The following is a 20444-nucleotide window of genomic DNA, read 5'->3' as shown; positions in this document are numbered from 1 at the left end:
CCCGTACCAACAAAAAAGGGGTTTCGTCCGCAGGGGCGTAGGGAAACCTCTAAACCAGAGGGGAAAAAGAAAACCTGGCCCCAAAAAGGCAGGGGCAGAGGAGGGGCGATTTTTTGCCCTCCTATCCAGCCCCGTAAAACCCAGTGACATTCCAGCTACAGTGGGAGGAAGACTGGGGGCCTTTCTTCCACAGTGGGAGACAATATCCCCCAATCAATTTATTTTAGGGGTAATAAGAAGGGGGTACCTCTTGGAATTCCTAAGACCACCCCTCAAAGGCTCCTTGTCACGCATCTACCCAGGTGCATGGTAAAGGCCGAGGCCTTGCTAGAAGCTCTGAGGGAATTGGAGAATCAGGATGTTATTCTCAGGGTCCCAAAAGCAGAAGAGGGAAGGGGGTTTTATTCTCACATCTTCATAGTGAAAAAACCCTCAGGGAAGTTCAGGTTGATTCTGAACTTAAAACCCCTGAACGCTTCAGTGACATACAAAAGATTCCGCATGGAATCGATCTTCTGCCCCACAACTGTTTCATGGTATCTCTGGACCTAAGGGACGCGTATTTACATATCCCTATAGCGGAAGCCTCGCAGAGGTTTCTACGCCTTGCCATAGATCTGGGCGGAGAAACAGTACACTTTCAGTTTCAGGCCCTGCCATTCGGGCTATCCTCTGCACCCCGCATTTTTACCAAAGTCCTGGCAGAAGCCATGGCCTTTCTTCGGCTCCAGGGGATATGTATAATTGCCTACCTGGACGACCTGCTTTTATTTGCAGCATCCCCAACACAGTTGGTCAAGGATCTCGATCTAACCAAAGGGGTCCTTACAGACCTGGGGTGGCTTCTGAACTTGGAAAAGTCCAGCCTGATCCCCTCACAACAGATCTCCTATCTAGGTTTCCTGTTGGACTCAACACTGTTGAGAGTTTTTCTACCAAGAGAAAAGGTACAAAAACTGGACAGTGCGGTGGCCTCTCTTCAGAGCAACCAGCTGGTTTCCATAAGGGTTCTGATGTCAGTACTGGGTCTCCTTACATCCACCCTTCCAGCAGTGCAGTGGGCAGGGCTACACTTTCGTCCCCTACAGACCTTCATCCTAGGGGTGTGGGACCACAGTCAGGAGGCCCTAGACACCCTAGTACATATTCCACACCAGGTAAAGAGATCCCTCTGGTGGTGGAGGAAAGTGACAAATCTGTCGCAAGGTCGTCTGTGGCTCATCCCGATTTCTCGGGTAGTAACCACAGATGCAAGTGGAAAAGGTTGGGGGGCACATTTGGGTTCCCTTCTAGCCCAGGGCACTTGGGAGGACGGCGAGTTGACTCGATCGTCCAACTGGAAAGAATTAAGGGCAGTGGGACTAGCCCTTAAATTCTTCAAAAAAGAGCTCCGGGGTCACCACATTCAGGTGCGGTCGGACAACTCTTCCGTAGTGGCCTATTTGAACAAACAGGGTGGCACGAGAAGCGGAGCCCTGTTGTCTTTAGCGACAGAGATCCTGTCCTGGGCCGAAACCTACACCCTTTCGCTCTCAGCAGTTTTCCTGAGGGGAGAGAAAAATGTGGTGGTAGACTTTCTCAGCCGAAAGAGGCTGAGGGAGGGCGATTGGGTTCTCAACCAGGAGGTCTTCAATCTCATAGAGAAAAAGAGATGGGGGTCTCCAGAGGTGGACCTGTTCGCGTCCAAAAACAATGCAAAAACCCCTTGTTTTTTCTCCCTAAAAAGGGCAGAAGGAGCTCTAGGGGTGGACGCTTTGAGCCAGAATTGGCATTTCAGAACTTGCTATGCCTTCCCACCTCCAGTGTTGTTGCCAGCAGTTCTGAGAAAGTTTCAGATGGAAAGCACTTCTCTGATTCTGGTGGCTCCACATTGGCCCAAGAGAGCATGGTTCTCAGTGCTAAAGCAGTTGGCGGTAGAACCTCCCCTGCTCTTGCCCCCTCGGGACGATCTCCTCTCTCAGGGGCCAGTCCTATGCCCACAGGTACGCCAGTGGAAGTTAGCGGCCTGGCTACTGAGGAGGGTTTATTAAAATCTAAAGGATTCTCAGAGAGACTAGTTTCTACCCTCCTGGACAGTAGGAAGAAGGAAACTCGCCAGATCTATGAAAAGGTCTGGTTGCGTTTCAACAAGTGGTGCGCAGAGAGCTCTTTCCCAGTACGGAGCTCCTCCGCAGTGTTGGAATTTTTACAATGTGGGGCAGATAAGGGCTTATCCATTAGTACCCTTGGGGGTCAAGTATCAGCCCTCAGTGTTTATTTGGAAGATCATTTGACTGCCAACCCATGGGTAGTCAGGTTCTTTAGGGCCCTGTCCAGACAGAGACCGGTCCAGGGTCTGTCCTTTCCCAGATGGGATTTATCTTTAGTTTTGCAAAGCTTAACTGGACCCCCCTTTGAGCCCTTAAAGGAGTGTTTTCTGAGAGAGCTTACTCTGAAGACAGTGTTCCTGGTAGCAGTAACAACTGCCAGGAGGGTCAGTGAGATGGAGGCCTTATCAGTCAGGGCTCCCTTTTGCGTTATCTTTCCGGATTGGATAGTTTTAAAGACCGATCCAGCCTTTTTGCCGAAAGTGGCATCCAGCTTTCATAGAAACCAGGAAATTGTTTTGCCCTCTTTTTGTCCCAATCCCTCCGGTGAGAAGGAACTAAAATTTCATTATTTAGATGTTAGGAGATGTATCCTACACTATCTGGAACTGACCAAGACATTCAGAAGGTCAGATTCCTTATTTGTTTTGTTTTCCGGGGCCAGGAAAGGTTGTAAAGCGTCCCGGCGCACTATTGCTAGGTGGCTCAGAGTAGCCATCGAGCAGGCTTATGCAGTAGCAGGGAAAGAAATCCCAGTGGGTATTAAAGCACACTCCACTAGAGCTATGGCAGCCTCCCAGGCAGAAAAAGCGGGAGCAACGCCAGAGCAGATTTGCAGAGCAGCAACATGGTCCAGCTATTCCACTTTCGTAAAACACTACAGAGTGGATCTGGTGTCGGCAGGTGAGCAGACCTTTGGGCGAAAGGTTTTGCAAGCTGTAGTCCCACCCTAACTGGTAAGTGCTCGCTTATCCTCTCATAGTGGCTGTCCTGAAAGACGATTAGGGAAAATTAGAGTTACGCTTACCGGTAACGTCTTTTCCAGTAGTCTTTCAGGACAGCCCTAGTTCCGACCCGAAAATTGGGGGGAGTCTTACAAAAGACCAGAGCGCAGCAAGATAATGGTATTTGATAAATATGTTATTAATGTGTTCTTGTGTCTCCCCAGCTGGCCGGAGGTATTCTCGATATAAACTGAGGTCCGGCAGGGGAAGTAAGAATTTATGGGCTGGCGCAGTGTTTCCAGAGGAAGAGGAGGAGTCTATCTCTCTCATAGTGGCTGTCCTGAAAGACTACTAGAAAAGACGTTACCGGTAAGCGTAACTCTAATATATTTTTTTTTTTTTTTTTTTATTGGTTTGAGCAAAGTGACATTCACTTAAACCATGGGTGCTCAACCTATGGCCCTCCAGCTGTTGCAAAACTACAATTCCCATCATGCCTCTACCTTTGGGAGTCAAGCTTGGAACTATCAGTGGCTTGCAATGCCTCATAGTTCTGCAACAGCAGGAGGGCCACAGGTTGAGCACCCATGACTTAAAGCATTATTCAACTTAAAAAACAAAAATTGATCTAATGCAGCTTACAAAAGGTTCCTGACACTGTGTGAAAAATAAATAAATAAATCAGCACCTGCAAAAACTATACCTGTTTACTTTTATTAAAGGGACACTTACCTGTCCAGGGATCCAGCACTGGCTAGTTCTTTGCTGGTCTTTGGGTTCCCAGAAGGTTGCGGTTGGGTGGGAAACTTTAATGGAAAGTGATCCCACCAAAAAGTTCAAAAAGAAGTTGGGGGGGAGGGGGGTTCCGATTATTCCCCCTTTTAGGGTCTAGTTTTGCCTTTGCTTAGTGGCTGCATTTTGTTTTAATTAGTTATCTGGCCAGTAACACAATTCCTGTTTTTAGGGTGTCTAATCTGGAGGAACAAAGGAGACCACCTTGGACATGAGAATTGTCAATCGGGGGGGGGGGGTTAGATGTACTAGCAACAAGATGGACAAGTTCAAACTCCAGCTAACACTTTTTAAGTACTTAAAGCAACAGTTTTTTTTCCTTTTGGAATAAAGTTTGTTTTATTTTTTTTAAATATAGTATTTTTTAAGTTTCCCAATTTTCAAATACAGGAAAAAAACCTAAATGGATAAAAGCTGAAGTGGAAAAATAACACTTACTGGCAGGATCACCAAGTAAAAATAAAGTAAAAAAAAGGAAATGAATGAAGCTAAAAAAAAAGTGGTAATGAAAAAAAAAGAAAAAAAAGTGGCCCCACCACAGCGTTCTCTGCTGATGGCACCTGTTCTGGTGACGTCACCGACTGAAGCATCTGTGAATATCTCCTAAACAGCACACGTTTAGAAGATATTCACTGTACCTACAGGTATGCCTTATTGTGAGCTTACCTGTAGGTACAAGCTAAAAAAGGTTTACTACCGCTTTAAACTACTGTGCTCTGTAGACCCTTTTTTTTGGGGGGGGGGGGGGGGGGGGTTTGGTTGAAACTGGAATACATGAAAAGCACCACCTATTGGTTGGACTTAAGAACACATTTGCGACCCTTTTTTTTTTTTTTTTTTTTTTTTTTTTTTTCTTATTGCAGAGAGGTCTGCAAATGAATGAACTACATATATCCTCTTCCACTGTGTCAGATAGACTTGTAGTTCTCAATGGAACATGTGCAATCATGTCACCCAAGTGCAGTAATTACTGCACCTGTAATCTGTTGACATATCCTCCAGCTTTCTAAGGCCATTTCTCACATGTGACCTGAAAGTTCCCTGATTTTGGCATGATATTTTGCTGTGACTTGAAGCATTGCCTGTTTAATCTTGAGGTCTATGGACCTCAAGTCGCATCAAAGTTGGACCAAAGTAGAGAAGAGACTACTTTTAATTCGCACAGATATGAATGGTACACATTGGAAATCATGGGGTATGACTTGTCATGCGACTTTGGAGTCCCAAGTCGCACAAGTGTAAAAAGAGCCTTTAGTAAAAGCCTATACCTCTATATGGACAGAGAGCTCAAGAAAGAGTCTACATGAGTCTGGCATTGCACCTGTGATCTACACAAGGTTGGTTGGTGCAATCCTTTGCAGGCTGCTGTGCAAAAAAATTCTAAATGCATGTTTTTTTAGTTTTTTACACCTTTTTAAAGGCAAACTTGGCCTGTAAACTACTTTAGAAATTTATTCAGATTTTTCGAAAGTACATTTTTTTTGAGAACACATTGTGCTTGAATTTATATAATACACTTTTTTTCTTTACAAATACATTTTTTCTTCTTACACAGGCTGTTCAGCCTTCTACAGGAGAGGTTATATATGACAACTTCCCTGATTCTAAGTGCTGCTATGAACTGGAGACTCGAATATTTCGCTTACAGCCAGTGGAAATCCTGCTTCCTTGTGACATTTCTGATGGAACTGAAAAGCTGATCAGTAGCATTACAACGGCATGGTAGGTGCTAGATTGTATGTACATACTGGATAGGAATGTGTGATGATTAAAGCAGTAGTAAATACGCACATTTAAAAAAAAAAAAAGAAAACCCTGCAAGGCAAAGGTATAATGAGCTAGTATTCAGCGCATACTAGCTCATTATCAAATACTTTCCTCAGAACGAAGCCCCCATATCGGTGCGCAGTCCACACCGAGGGAGCTGACATCTTGCCCTCGGCGTGTCTTCCGGGTTCACGGCTCCGGCGCTGTGAGTGGCCAGAGCCACGATGACGTCACTCCCACGCACGCGTGCAGGAGTTTTCTTCCTGGCGAGGTCTGGCAATGCTGCAGGACCTTCAGCTGGGGCATTCAGAGCGCATGCGCCACTGACGTCAGCGGCTGCATGCATAGGGAATATCTCCTAAACCGTACTATAATAAGGCTTACCTGTAGGTTAAAGTGTAAAATTTGAGTATACAACCGCTTTAATATAGCTTCTACTGTTCACTTCAGCTTGAAGTTTTGTTTTCAATAAATGTTTATTAATGAGTGTTAGTAAATACCTTCTTATAAAAAATTTTTTTAATCAAAATTGTTTAATTTGTGTGTTTTAGTTTGCATTCATGGGTGGTGTGATGAGTAAATTAAGGCCCCTTTCACATTTGTGCAACCTGAAAGGCGCCCGACCTAAGAAATGCCTGTGTAATCTTGAGGTCTATGGACTTCAAATCGCATCAGTCGGACCAAAGTAGTGCAGGGAAGTTGCTGTGACTTGAAGGCGCACAGATGTGAACGGTACTCATTGGAAATAATGGGGTACTACTTGTCATGCCATTTTACAGTCCCAAGTCGCAGGATAAGTTGCACAAGTGTGAAAGGGGCCTTAAGAGGATCTTCATCCTAGAGAGAAAAAAATTAAAAGTCAGTAGCTACTAAATAGTGTAGCTGCTGACCTTTTAATAAAAGGATACTTGCCTGTCCAGAGATCCAGCGCAGTCCTAACCCAAGCCAGTTCTTTGCTGGTCTTTAGGTCCACGGCGCTGGCCTGTTTACCATGGGAAACCGACTGACTCCTTGCAGCTTCACAAATGCGTATGCACAAGCCGCACTGCACTCTGTAAATGGTGCCTGTGACATGTCCTAGAAGGCTGCGAGCAAAGGGAGGGGTGAATATCTACTTGCATCACCATGGTGATGTGAGCTGAAGCGGGACAGGGTACCAGTCAGAACTAGGTGCCCGCCCCCCCCTCCCCCCCAAAAAAAATTATTCAGTTTTTCCTGGTAGCCATTGTCACTGAGACAGGTGATGGGAAATCCAGCATTTTTGGTTTGTCACTAGAGCAAAAGATCAACAAGAGGAGGAAATACCTTTCCGATGGGGATCCCTGTTCCACTGACAAACATCTAAGGGTAACTGCTCTCACTTTGTAAAGAGTTCATCTCAGTGTCACTTGCAACTTCAGGATAGAAAGCAAAGCATTTTTCCAGATAGGACAAAGAGAGCAAAAAATACTTTAAAACGAAACCAACTCCAGACAGGTGGATTTGATTAAAATCAAGTCTATTTAAAAACTTGATTTTTAGACCCCTTTCACACTGGGGGCATTTTGCAGGCTATATAGCGTTAAAAATAGCGCCTGCAAACCACCCTAAAACAGCTGCTCCATTCACTCCAGTGTGAAAGCCTGAGGGCTTTCACACTGGAGCGGTGCGCTGGCAGGGCATCAGAAAAAGCCCTGCCAGCAGCTGCTTTGGAGCGGTGAACTCACCGCCCCCCCACCTCTCCTCTCCGTTGACATCAATGGGGCAGCGCTGCTATACCGCTGGCAAAACGCCAGTGCAGCAGTGTTTTGCGGGCAGATTTAACCCCTTTTCGGCCGCTAGCAGGGGTTTAAAAACGCTCTGCTAGCAGCCGAATAGTGCCGCTAAAACAACGGTAAAGCAGCTCTAAAAATAGCGCCACTTTACTGCTGATGCCCTAGGCGGCACAGTGTGAAAGAGCTCTAAGTCATGATTTAAATCACTAGTAAAATGGCTTGATTTAAATCAACATGATTTTTAAAGCAACTGTCACCTCTGTCCCGCAGTGGCTCCTCCTCTGACCCGCTGTTGACTCACCGACGGTCCCATTCACTTTAATGGGACGGCTGGTGATGCGGCAGTGACACCACAAGGTGAGGGATGTGGCGGCTGCAGATGGTTGGATGCCCGCTAACTGGCTCTGCCATGATGGTTCTTTAAATGTAAGGACTCATTCTTGCTGCTAGTAAGAATGTTTAATATTTGCAAACAAAATTAAGGTTTCCTATTTGGAATAATAAGCTGTCAGGTTAGTAAAAGAGCGCATCAGAACCGATTCAATCATAAAGTTTGTAGTGTACGTAGATTTGCAAATCAATGGGATATAAGGAATATTTCTGAAGTTTGGTTTATCTCATGGTTGCTGTGAAATTGTGTGCATGCATCAATGCAGTGTATGATATCTCTGCTTGCAGAGCTTGGATACATTGAATGAGTTTACCAAAAATTTAAATATTGCAGAATATACAGACTCATGCTACATACCTAAGCCCCCATTTCATACTGAATGGACAAAATTATTAATGTATCTTAAATAGAGAACTATCTTTAGATAGATTTTTACCCCAAAAGCATTTTATTAAAATAAATTTGATAATAATCATTAAAATCAGATTATTATTTTTTTGATTCTTTAAAAAAATTCACTGATTTATATCCACACACCGAATAACAGTTTGTCCTACACATGTTAAATAAAAAAAGAATGTTTGATGCTGTCCCCAAAATACTTTTTAGTTCTGATCTACTTCAGGGGTTTTATGACGCCCACCTGTGAGGCCATGAAAATTATTTCTGTCTAGAACAGTGGTCTCCAAACTGCATCCTGAGGGCCAGATGTGGCCCTTTACTTGCCTTTATCTGGCCCTTGGGGCACTATTCCTCCCACTGACACCAATGGTGGGGGATTGTTAACAATGCCAGATATTTTCTACTCCCACTATCCACAGTCCCTAAAATCTGAAGGATAGTAAACTGGACATTTTGCTTAGAAAATTTGGAGACCCGTGGTCTAGAACATTCACCCTAGTTATTGAAATGGCCTGTTTGGTTTGAACATTTAAAAGATAAAATCCTATAATTAAAAAAATCTATTTATGTTGACTCATTTAAAAAGAGTATTCAGTAGAGTTTGTGCTAAATTGGCTTTCTCTATACTTACATTAACTTGATATTTTGGTATAGCTTGCAGAAGACTTGAAAAGTTTCATGAAGTCCATCGGTATGTACTGTAGACTGAAAGCCATATGCAATAGCAATTTCCAGCATGTACTCTAGAGGGCACTATGGTACAGTAAACCTGTGCACATACAGATGGCATCTTTTAGAACACAAAACGCACAGATCCATTGCAAAATGCTGTTGAAATACATTTTAAATATTGGCTCATTCTTCATATTGCGGTATACAAACAATTAAAATAATAAAAAGGTTTACATTGCATGTCTTTTTTGTTTCATTTGGGAGGGCAACCTAAAGTGTGTAAAAAAGTTTTGTATTGTAAAGTAGTATCACTACCCCTCTTCCATCGATATGGAGTAGGTGGGACACCTTTTGGACAAAGTTTTTGGTGGCCAACACTGTTTCTTGTAGGAAAGTGATGGATGTAAGAGTTCTTTCACACGGGCCATGTCTATTTTGTTCAGGATATCCATGGGCAGATCACCTGCTGAATCGGAGCAAGATGATATCTTCTTTATGTGTGCCAATCATTTTTTTGTCCGCATTTTGACAGTGGACTATGGCGGACTTTTGTTCAGCTGCCACATGGAAACAGGCTTGTGTACATTTACATCTGGATACCTTAAATCCATCATGTTTAGGTCATGTAAAAACAGAAATGTCTGCAACCCTTTACTCAGTTTTTTTTCCTTCTAGACCTGGACAGGCGAGAAGGTTGGTGGATAAGAGTTTGGTGGCATTTGAGGCATAGAGTATTATAATTTGGTAATCTTTTAGAAGGGCAAATGTGTGTAAGGTAAATTTGGTGTATGACAGTGGTTACCAAACTGCGCTCCAGGGACCCTTTTCTTCCTTTTATCCGGCCCTTGGGGCATTTTCTTCCCCTCACTGTCCGAAACAGTGCGGCATATAAAAATCCCCCCTGCCCCAATGTTGATTAGATGGCATGCCAAGAACTATATACATAAAACTACACTTAACCATTCAGTGCCAAATGAAAATTTGTCAGGCATACTGGAAATACTGGCAATTGCAGATCTTTGAAGTATAAGAGTGGAATTTGTGTATCTTGCCTTAAATCCCTAAGCTGTGGCAGGCGAGTGAGGGTCAGCATGGTGTCAGAAGCTGGTGCATCTTCCCCAGACATCTCTGCTATTGCAACCGGCTCACCTGCAAAAAATGTGGTGCCTATGAACGCTTTGGCGTCCTGGAGACCTTTGTTGCCAGGATGGAAGCGGCGTACAGGTGCAAGGGGGGTAAAAAAACGCCCCCTCACCATCTTCTGGGGAGAGCTCTGATTCAGACTTGGGTCCCACGGTGACTGGCGGCTCCTGTTCTGGCGTGTCAGAGGATGCGGACCAGGACTCTGTGTCCAGGTTAGCACAGGAAAATCGCTAGTAGGAGCACTTATCACTGTGGTGCAGGATACCCTGAAAATACAGGATGCAACAGGAACCTCTGCTGAAGTGGTGGTCCCTTTTGGGTCCTGAAAACTGTCCCACACGCCTAAGGTGTTTCCGTATTTAACTTATTTTGATAAGTTCATCTACAGGGAATGGGGAAGCCTGCAGTGGGCCTTTTCAGTCCCAAGAAGAATGGTGGTACGTTACCCCTTTGAGGAGTGCCTCCTAAAAAAATTGACATCTCCTCCGGTCATTGAACCCCCCCCAGTATCCAGGTTAAATAAAGTAACCACGATTCCGGTAGTAGGAACTCCTGCTTTCAAGGATCCTGCCGATCGGAGGGCCGAAGCAGTGGACCGGTCCATGTTTAAGGTAGTGGGGTCATTGTTACAACCTGTGCTGGCCACGGCCTTGGTGTCGCAGACGCTTACTGAATGGGCATAGCTGTTGCACCATGAATTGGAGAAGCAACAGACTCCCCCGGTCTGCGTAGAGCTGGCAGACCAGTTGGTGCATGGCCTTAAGTATGCCTGTGATGCGGCCCTGGATATGGTCCCCCTGCTCTCTAGAGCATCAGTATCAGCAGTGGTGCTACAGCGCTTGATTTGGCTGAAATGCTGGTCTGTGGACCAGGCATCTAAAAAAGCTCTGGCCAATTTGCCCTTCCAAGGTGAGAGCCTTTTTGGAGCTTCGCTGGATGACATTATTAAAAATGTTACCGGTGGGAAGTGCACGTTGCTCCCACAGTCCAGGAAGGGTAAGGAGTCATGCCGTAGGCAAGGGCCCTCTTTTTCCACTCAAACGGCTTTTTCACCCACCTAGGTCGGCAGGTAAGCGTTCCCAGTCCGACAAGGCGTCTGCTGAAGGACAAAAGCATCCCTGGTTTCGCAACCAAACAAGTCTGCAAACAAAAATGTTACCACATGAAGGTTTGCGCCTGCCCAACTCTTGGGTGGGGGGGGGGTCACCTTCGCGAGTTTGCAGCCCGGTGGACTTCTCTACTGTCCGACCAGTGGGTTTGTGAACTGGTTTCATCAGGATAGTTTCTTTCTTGTCCACCAAACAGATTTTTTCCCTCCAACCTACCTCTACTTCCATCTTGTTGGGAAGCCCTGTAAGGGGCAGTATGGGACCTGCTACTGCGCGAGGTGATAGTACCTGTACCGATGCTGGAAAGGTTTCAGGGTTTCTACTCCAGTCTGTTTGTAGTCCCCCAAAAAGAAAGGGGTACGTCTAATCCTGGACTTGAAGGCCCTCAACAGCTTTGTGAAAGTGCAAAGGTTCAGGATGGAATCCATTTGCTCCGTGGTCGCTGCACTCCATCAGGAGGACTTCCTGGCATCCCTGAATATCCAGGAGACGTATTTACATGTACCCATATGTCTCAGGCATCAGAGGTTTCTGCGACTTGCAGTCGGGGAAGAGCACTATCAGTTTGTGGCTCTCCCTTTTGGTCTGGCATCAGCACCCCGAGTCTTTACCAAAGGGTTAGCTCCATTTCTGGCGCTGTTAAGGCAACGTGGGATCGCAATCGTGGAATACCTAGAGGACCCCCCCCTTCTGAGAGCAGCTTCCACCTCAGAATTTAGAATGTAGCGATCACCATGCAGACTCTCTGGGAGTTTGGTTGGGTGCTGAACCTAAAGGAGTCGGTGTTAATGCCGACTCAACGCCTGGAGTACCTGGGCTTGCTATTGGACTCCTCAGAAGAGAGAGTTTTTCTCCCTTCAGACAAGCTGCAGACTCTTCAAGCTGCGGTGAAGTTGTTGATGAACCGCAGGTGGCCGTCGCTGCACTTCTGCATGCACGTTCTGAGCCTCATAGTAGCCACTTTCGAGGTGGTACTGTACGTTCAATTTCACACTCGAGTCTTAGCAGAAGGAGAATTTGCCAAAATGGAACAAATCTTCATTATCCCTGGATTGTCAAATTCAGACGAGCCTATTAGTCAGGGATTCCCTTCCCCGGTGGCTGAGGTCTCTGGCCCTTTTGTCCGGGAGATCGTTCCTTCCTCTAAATTGAACGGTGATCAGAACAGACGCCAGCCTGACCGTTTGGGGGGGGAGTGCTGGAAGTACAGTCGGCCCAGGGCCTTTGGTTGCGGGAAGAATCCCAACTGCTGATCAATGTGCTTGAGCTTCGGGCGATCAGACTTTGCCTCTCCACATGGTCAATGAGGCTAAGGGATCCAGTCAGACAACGCCACGGCGGTAGTGTACGTCAACCATCAAAGAAACGAGGAGCTCAGCTGCAGCACGGGAGGTCATTCACATCCTCCAGTGGGCTGAGTGACACGTACCGGCCCTGTCGGCCATATATCCCAGGCATAGAAAACTGGCAGGCGAACTACCTGAGTCATCAGATGCTGGTCCTAGGGGAATGGTCGTTGCATCTGGAGGTGTTCAGGCTCCTTTGCCTAAGGTGGGGCACACCAGATGTGGACCTCTTGGCCTCTCTGCTCAATTGGAAGGTGCAGAGGTTTATGTACAGGACAAGAGACCCCTGGGCGGACGCATCAGACGCGTTGATGGCTCCATGAAGGCATTATCGGCTGATTTATGCCCCCCCCCCACTCAAGCTTCTACCATATCTGCTGCGCAGAGTGGAGGCCGAGGGGATTCCAGTAATTCTGATTGGCCTTGGCGTCCTTTTGGACGCCGACCTAGAACGACTGGTGGCCGATGTTCGATGTCCGATACTTCATCCTGCTTCACCGCCCCTGGTTTTAACGGCATGGCTGTTGAAACCCAGGTGCTTAAGGACCAAGGGGTGTCAGACTCTGTAATTTCCACTATGCTGAGGGCATGGAAGTCTTCTTCTCTTTCTAGGATCCTGCTGTTTTTGCAGCGAGGAGTGGATCAGAAACTTGCCTTAAGCACCATTAAAGAGGAAGTAAACCCTGATGAGTTTACTTCCTCTTTCATTCCCTGCAAAGGCAAAGCATAATGGACTACTATGCATCGCATAGTAGCCCATTATGTGTCACTTACCTGACACAGGAGCCAGCGAAGTCGCCGCTGTCCCCTGTAGTCCGCCGCATCCATCTTGTTGGTGGGGTCTCGCAGCTCCGCCACTGTCGTTCGGCGAAGCCGCGATGACGTCACTCCCACGCATGCGCACGGGAGCTGGCACGCGCGGCAGCTCCATCGCTGAGAATGCCGCGCTCAGTGCGCCTGCGTGCCGCTGTCTACGGCGCATGCGCCGTAGACAGCGGTGCCCGTTTTCGGGCAAATATCTCCTAAACCATATAGGTTTAGGAGATATTTCTTGGACCTACAGGTAAGCCTTAATCTAGGCTTACCTGTAGGTCAAAGTGGTTGGTTTGTAAGGGTTTACAACCACTTTAAGGGACAGATATCGGCCTTGGCTGTCTTTTTCCAATGCCCCTTGGCGACTCACTCATTGATGAGTACCTTTTTGTGCAAGGGGTTTGACACGTGGTCCCTCTGGTTTGACCTCCACTACCTCCGTGGTATCTGAATCTGGTGCTATCGGCAGGTCAGAAACTGCCGTTTGAGAACATTAGGGAGATTCCATTGTTAACACTCTCTCTCAGAAAGTAGTTTTTCTAGTGGCTGTTACATCTGCCAGGAGGGTTTCTGAGTTGGCGGCCTTGTCATGCAAGTCTCCCTACCTGGTCGTCCACAAGGATAAGGCAGTGCTACGTCCGCAGCCCTCTTTCATTCCAAAGGTGGTTTCGGCATTCCATCTAAATGAAGACATTATGTTTTACCTTCCTTATGTCCTAAGCCGACACACCCAAAAGAGGTTGCCTTACATTCCCTGGACGTGGTCCGGGCTTTACGGTGTATCTGTCTGCTACGGCTCCCTTTCGAAAGTCAGACTCTGTTTGTTTGTCTCGGAGGCTGGTCTGAAAAGAGGTCTGGCGGTCTCGTCCACCATTTCTTGGTGGATCAGACAGATCGTGGTTCCAGGCCTATGCCTTAAAGGGGCGGGGGCCCCCTTTTCCTGTCATGGCTCATTCCACAAGAGCAATTGGGACCTTCTGGGCTTTCCAACATCAAGTGCCTGTCTCCCAGGTGTGTAAGGTGGCAACTTGGTTGTCCGTTCACACTTTCACTAAACTCTACAAAGTTGACTCAAGTGCATCTTCGGGTGCTTGCTTTGGACGCAAGGTTTTGCAGGCAGGTGTGTAAGGTTGCAATTACTCTTTAAGTTACTAGTTTGTTGTAAACGCATACTTTGATGCACAAGTTGGCCGCTGGTTTTGATGGCGGCCGTTTAAGATGGCGACTCCTCTGAGGTGTTCCCTTTGTTGTGGGTGAAGTTATGTTTTGCTGTTTCCACCCCTCCTTTTTTTGACACTGCTTGGGGATGTCCCTAAGGTCAAGAATTAAAGGAGCTGTGTCCGTCAATGAACAAAAGAGAAAGTGGTATTTTTGTACTCACAGTAAAATCCTTTTCTATGAAGTTCATTGATGGGCATAGCACCCGCCCCTCCTATTTATGTTTGTACTGCTTTTTGACAAACCGAGCTGCAGAAAGCAGGGTGAGGGGTTATAGCCAGAGGGTCCACTGCCTGGGCAGTGCTGTGCAGTCTTGCTGTTTTTTACATGTGTTACATGTTCTGCCTAGTCCTCTCCTGAAGTGGCGTGATAACCCTACGGTCAAGAATTAAAGGAGCGGTGCCCATCAATGAACTTCAGTGAAAAGGATTTTACGGTGAGTACAAAAATCTAATTTTTACCTTTTAAAGGAGAAGTCCAGCCAAAGCTTTTTTTGTCTGGGCTTCTATGGATCACAGGAGTGCAATTCATTTTTTCAGCAGTCCGCTGACGTTCACAGAAATCAGTCCAGGCACCGCGTCATCGCAACAAGGAACTCTGGGTCCGCCAGGTGTATGCACTGATACCTGCCTCAGCCTCTCAGCGAGCTGCTGAGAGCCTGAGATGGCTGCTCCGCCCCCTCCACGGCTCAGCACTTCAATGTGCATGGAGGGAGATGAGCAGAGAGCTGTGACTGACAGCTCTCTGCTCACGGAGCTCTGAAGGCCGATTGATCGGCGATGTTTGAACGCTCGGTCCTCAGTACAGAAGCAACGGGAGACCGATACAGCATCGGACCGATGCTGCATCCACCTAGGTTAATATAAATTGGGGGGGGGGGGGGGAGGGGAAGAATACTTTTCTCTCTTTCATGAGTTTGCCAGGAAGGGGGGGGGGGGGGTGAGTCATAAGAGGGCTAATGAAAGCTACAGAGCTGGAGGTGTGCCTCTGTGTGTCTGTGTAAATCCAGGAAGTGAACAGGTAGCTTCAGCTGCCCTCAGTTAAAATGGCTACAGCCAGACGTAGTGGAGAGAGATTTCTACAGCATATTTGCCAAGTACAGAATCGCAGTATATATAAAATATGCAAAGTGGTTGGAGAGAAGCTTCAGAATGACGAAGATGTTTTTATTACAAATTATGTGAGCAGACTGCTGTTCCTCTTTAATGCATTCTGTGCATTAGGGTAAAACGCCTTTCAAAACCCCCCCCCCCCCCAGCCCCCCTTAAACACTTACCTGAGCCCGATCTTGATCCAGCGCTGTGCCCACCTGCCGCAGCTCTTCTTCGAAGGAGACTTGAACACTGTGCTAACCCTTGACTCCTGCTGCTGTCAGTTAAATCCTGTGAGGATGGAGCAGGGCCAAGCCGCGCTCTGTGTGCCTAAGGATGCACTGAGCCCACATGCCCCCATAGCAAGTGGCTCGCTGTGGTGGCACACAAGAAGCAAAGTGCTGGTGGGGACTCCAGAGGACGAGGTTTGGGGCTGCTTTGTGTAATACCATGGAACAGGGCAGGTAAGTATAACATGTTTGTTAGTTTCAGAAAGAAAAAAAGAAATCCATCGTTGTTGTAGTTCATAGTAAAGATTGGGTTTGCTTTTGCCTACCACTGATGGCAGAGATGGGTAAATTTTCCCTGTGTCAGGGTCGCTGGAAAACTTACATATTAAGCAGGAAATTGAATTACTACCCAGAAAATGATTTGGAATGAGACCCAGGTGTAAGGAGACGAAGAAGGGAAGATAAACCAAGATGGAGACTAAGTAAATAAATACAACGATGGCGCCTACAACATGGTATGCTGGATTGGGTATCATTCCAGTGCTGGAAATGTTCTGTGTTCAGGACCACGTATATTTCTCTACAAGCGTAAAGAACAGTCTGCTTGTATAATAAGTACATGTCTGATTTCACCTTTAGACTTTAGAAAGAATATGTGGCTGTCTTAATGTAGATTTACAATACAGAGAAAGAAGATTTTTAAAGCATAAATAGACCTTTATAAGATTATTTACAGTAAACTTCTCATGCTGATATGTGTATATAAAAATAAAAAAGCCTGAAAACCTTAGGTTTTATGGGTATGTACTGTGCTCGTGTCTTTGAGCTCTTCTTAAGTGGGTGTAGACTGAATTCCCATATGTGGGCTGCAGGATAATTAACATGCTGAAATAAAAATATAGGCTGCTATCTGCCTTCACTTTGACTTGCTTGGCAGTAACAGCAACACTTTCTAAAGTTGTGGATTTTGTTATAAATTGTCCTCATTTTTTATTAGCTGGCAATGTTAGATTAATTCTTTTGAGCTTAACAGTGCTATAAAGGGGTTTTGTAGTTTGGGGATGGTAAAATTAGACAGCTGAGCAGCCCCCCCCCCCCCCCCCCCAAAACCTTGACTGCTTCTCCTAAGTAGCAAAGCAGCTTTGTGACACAACAAGAATAATACCTCATTTGGTGTTCGGTGGGCATTACCCACCCAATGCAGCCCATTCAAGTAAATGGGGCCAGGTTACAACTACCCTACAACCCCGTGCAATGCACACAGTTACAGTGTGCTGGTGCCATCATTTAGAAGTTAAAATTGGGAGTGAAGAGGCAACGTATTGCCATCCAGTTTCCTGTCAAGCACTCTGAAGACCTATTCTGCATAGATCCATCATTTGTTTCAATCATTGAAGGCCACTGTGGGGATCTTTAGATCTTGACTGTTGCATTATAGTGTCACTTTTAGTAGTAGGACACTAGGCGCAAATAACAGAGCACAGTCTAGGGGCAGCCCCTGCTGGTGATCATTCCCCCCAAACTCCACCACTCTATTTTTGCCTAGTGTCATGGAGTAAGGACCTAAGCTCTTTGTTGAGAGTCAAAGAGCACCAGCATTTCTGGCTCTTCCTCCCTGCTGAGCAACCCCCTATGGACTGTATGTTAGTGGTGTACATGTGCGGGCTCGATCCTGAGCACACACACTGTGCGACTCAGTCCCACCACTGTTCCCTCCTCACCAGATGTGACTGACAGCAGCAGGAGCCAATGGCTGCTCTGCTTGAGTCCATTGAGGAGAGAGCAGCGTTGCTATGCTCAGTTACAGCACCGGATTGAGACTTAGCTTAGGTAAGTATTTAGGGGAGGCCTGGGATGGGGCTGCACCTAAAAAAAACTTTTTTTTTTTTTCCTTAATGCAGAGAATGCATTAAGGTGAAAAAATATTAGCCTTTACAACCACTTTAAATTCACGTTCATGAGCTCAGGTCCCCATGTGCAAAAGGCTTACTGTGCAAGCGGGGTTCCCACCAGCAACAACACTAGGGTCCAAGTTATAAAGCAGCCTTAGCACGACCATACTCATTTAAGAGAGAAAAAGTTAAAGAAATAAAAGTGCAAATATTGTATAAAGCATGTGTGATTTACAAATGTGTTTAGCGCTTTCTTTGCTAGCTTTGCCTTTTTTTTTTGGTGGAAGGTTTATTTCATTGGGTCCTAAACCATTGTAGCTGAGGACAGCTTGATTGCATGAATAAGCACCCTAATTGAGAAGTCAGAGTATTGGCATTGGTCAGTCATCTTAATCATCAAATTCAAACTTTAAACTCTCCTGATTTTATTTTTTTATTAAGACTTTAGATTGGTGAATGATTTCATGGACCAATTGTAAATTAAAGCCAAAAATAACACTTCAAGTGCGCTGTGTTTGCTAGGCAGCTTTAAAATTCACATATTTTTCATCAGACAGTAGTGATTAAAGTGTGTTACCGTAAAAAAAAAATATCCTGCTCCTTTAAAGCATGGTATACAGTACAGTGCTTGTGTTGTGTCATTTGGCCATCTGTATCACCTGAAATAGCTGGCGAATCCTGCCTGGTTCTGCCCCCTGTAAACTTGCCACGGTATATCATGGCTGCTGAGCCCTGACACCGTGGTCAGTTTACGCACCTCTGTCATCTGTTGCTATCTGCATCTCTCCTGTCCTCCTCCCACCTCCCCTCCCTGCCTGTCTGCTTGTGTGTCAGTACCCGCCCCCTCCCCTCCTGCTGCTGAAATAACTTTTAATGTCTCATATAATCCTTTGTTTCCTAATGATATTTGCTCTTGTCTGTGTTTTTTTTATATAAAAATTTTTTTTTTACCTGTCTTCAGAGCGCCTCTCGGCCGGCTCTAGTCCCGACTGACATCAGGGGGGAATCTCAGCCCCGCCCACTGCAACTGTCAGGTAGAGAGAGGAGAGAACCGGCCGGTCACGTGAGCACTGAGCGGCGCTCTGAAAACAGGTATAAAAGGTATTTTTTTTTTTTTTTTTAAAGCACAGACGGGATCAAATCTCATTAGGAAACAAAGAGGATTAGATCATATGATATACAAGTTATTTGTGTGGGTTAACAACCACTTTAATTAGATTTAGAGTATATTTCCAGATTCCATGTCTGTTCCTTCTTTGAGTTTCTGCTTCTTGGTTCTTCTTTATATTTATTTAATTTTTGTTAAGCAGATTTCTGACATCCTGTAGATTTTGTAGTTGCTCTGAACAGTAAAGATTTGGTGTCACCAGTCACTAGGTAAACCTGCTTCCTACTTTCTTCCGGTTTCCTGTGAGTAAAGCATCTAGTAATGCCAATCACTGCAGTCAGCAAGGCCTAATCTGTAATTACCCATTTCTCTCCCAGCGCTGTTAATGACTTGGTATTGTGTGCCTTTTATTATTGTTGGCTAAAACAAATCAAAATCAGAGGTTTTGAAATGTGGCAAAGGTTTTGGACTAAATGTGTAGATGTGAATGTGCAGTTATACTGACAGTTCCTTATTAGTGTATATATATATATATATATACATACATACATACATACATACATACATACATACATACATACATGGGTCAAAATTGTTGTTTATTTCTCATCTATTGAGGGAAACTGAAAGTCTTAAACCTTTAGTCTGGGTTCACACTTAATTTGAATGCAGCTCACAGCAGGGGGTCCGATGCGCCCATGTTCTCCGTTTCAGGGAAAAATCTGGGCCAAATTTTTGCTTGATTTCGAACCTGAAACTGAGCCAAAGACGCACAGGACCTCTGTGCAATCCGCTTTGCAGCTTCTCCATAGAGGTCTAAACCAGCTCCATAGAGAGCTGGTCACAATCTCCTGTCATGCGAATTGGATGCGGATTTCTCCGCAATTCACAACAGTGTGAGCACAGCCTGAAAATGGGTGTAAACCTAACAATAAAAAATAATAATAAATTGTACTGTACTTTAAATTTAGTTTAATGTGATATGTCATGTTATAAAATTTCTTCCTGCCAAAGTTCTAACGCAACTAAACTGACCACGCTAGCATGGCAGCCCTTCTATGCTAGCATGGTCAGTTTACAAGTTGCCATTGCCCCGCTGAAGATATAGGCATGCTATGTAAGAGCACAGTAGTTCTGTAGTTAATAAATAGCCTTGCCCCCTCCATCTGCCTTGATTGACGGCAGATTTCTCTTTAGGGGAAAGAAAGAAGTGAATAGCTTCCCCATTATGCAAATGAGGAGCATGTACAATAAGGCTCCTTTCATTGTTTTCTGCAGCGGAGGAGAAAAGAAAAAGCCGATCACCGGCTCATCTTAAAGGGACATTGGTCCCAGAAAGGAAGAGGCAATTATGCCTCATGTATGCCACCTATCAATGCCCACAAGTGCCACCTATCAATGCCCACCAGTGGTGCCAATCAGCGCCACCTAGAAGTGCTGCCTATCAGTGCCCATCCCTGCCACCCATCGGTTCCCATCAGTGCCGCCTCATCAGCGTACATCAATGACGGACAAAAATGACCCGTTTTTAAAATTTTATAACAAAATAAACAAAAAATAAAATATTGCAGAGGTGATCAAATACCACCAAAAGAAAGCTTTATTTGGGGGGAAAAAAATGATAAAAATGTAATTTGGTTACAGTGTTGTATGACCGCACAATTGTCATTCAAAGTGCATCAGCG

The 20444-nt window shown here is 45.6% G+C and overlaps 1 protein-coding gene across 1 annotated transcript in view; it reads left to right on the top strand.

Moving 5' to 3' along the window:
- Window positions 1-20444, top strand: part of MSH3 (mutS homolog 3) — a 290671-nt gene that overhangs the window by 41038 nt on the left and 229189 nt on the right. Inside the window, exon 8 of the mRNA XM_077462464.1 lies at window positions 5379-5545. Within this exon, the coding sequence (XP_077318590.1) occupies window positions 5379-5545 (167 nt within the window). The remainder of the gene's footprint in view (window positions 1-5378; window positions 5546-20444) is intronic.

Source organism: Lithobates pipiens, unplaced genomic scaffold (genome assembly GCF_037356315.1).
Source record: "Lithobates pipiens isolate NorthernLeopardFrog02 unplaced genomic scaffold, aLitPip1_a1.2 Scaffold_3, whole genome shotgun sequence".
NCBI lineage: Eukaryota > Metazoa > Chordata > Amphibia > Anura > Ranidae > Lithobates > Lithobates pipiens.
Note: the sequence above shows the minus strand (reverse complement) of the source record. Positions and strands in the feature narration are given on the sequence as shown.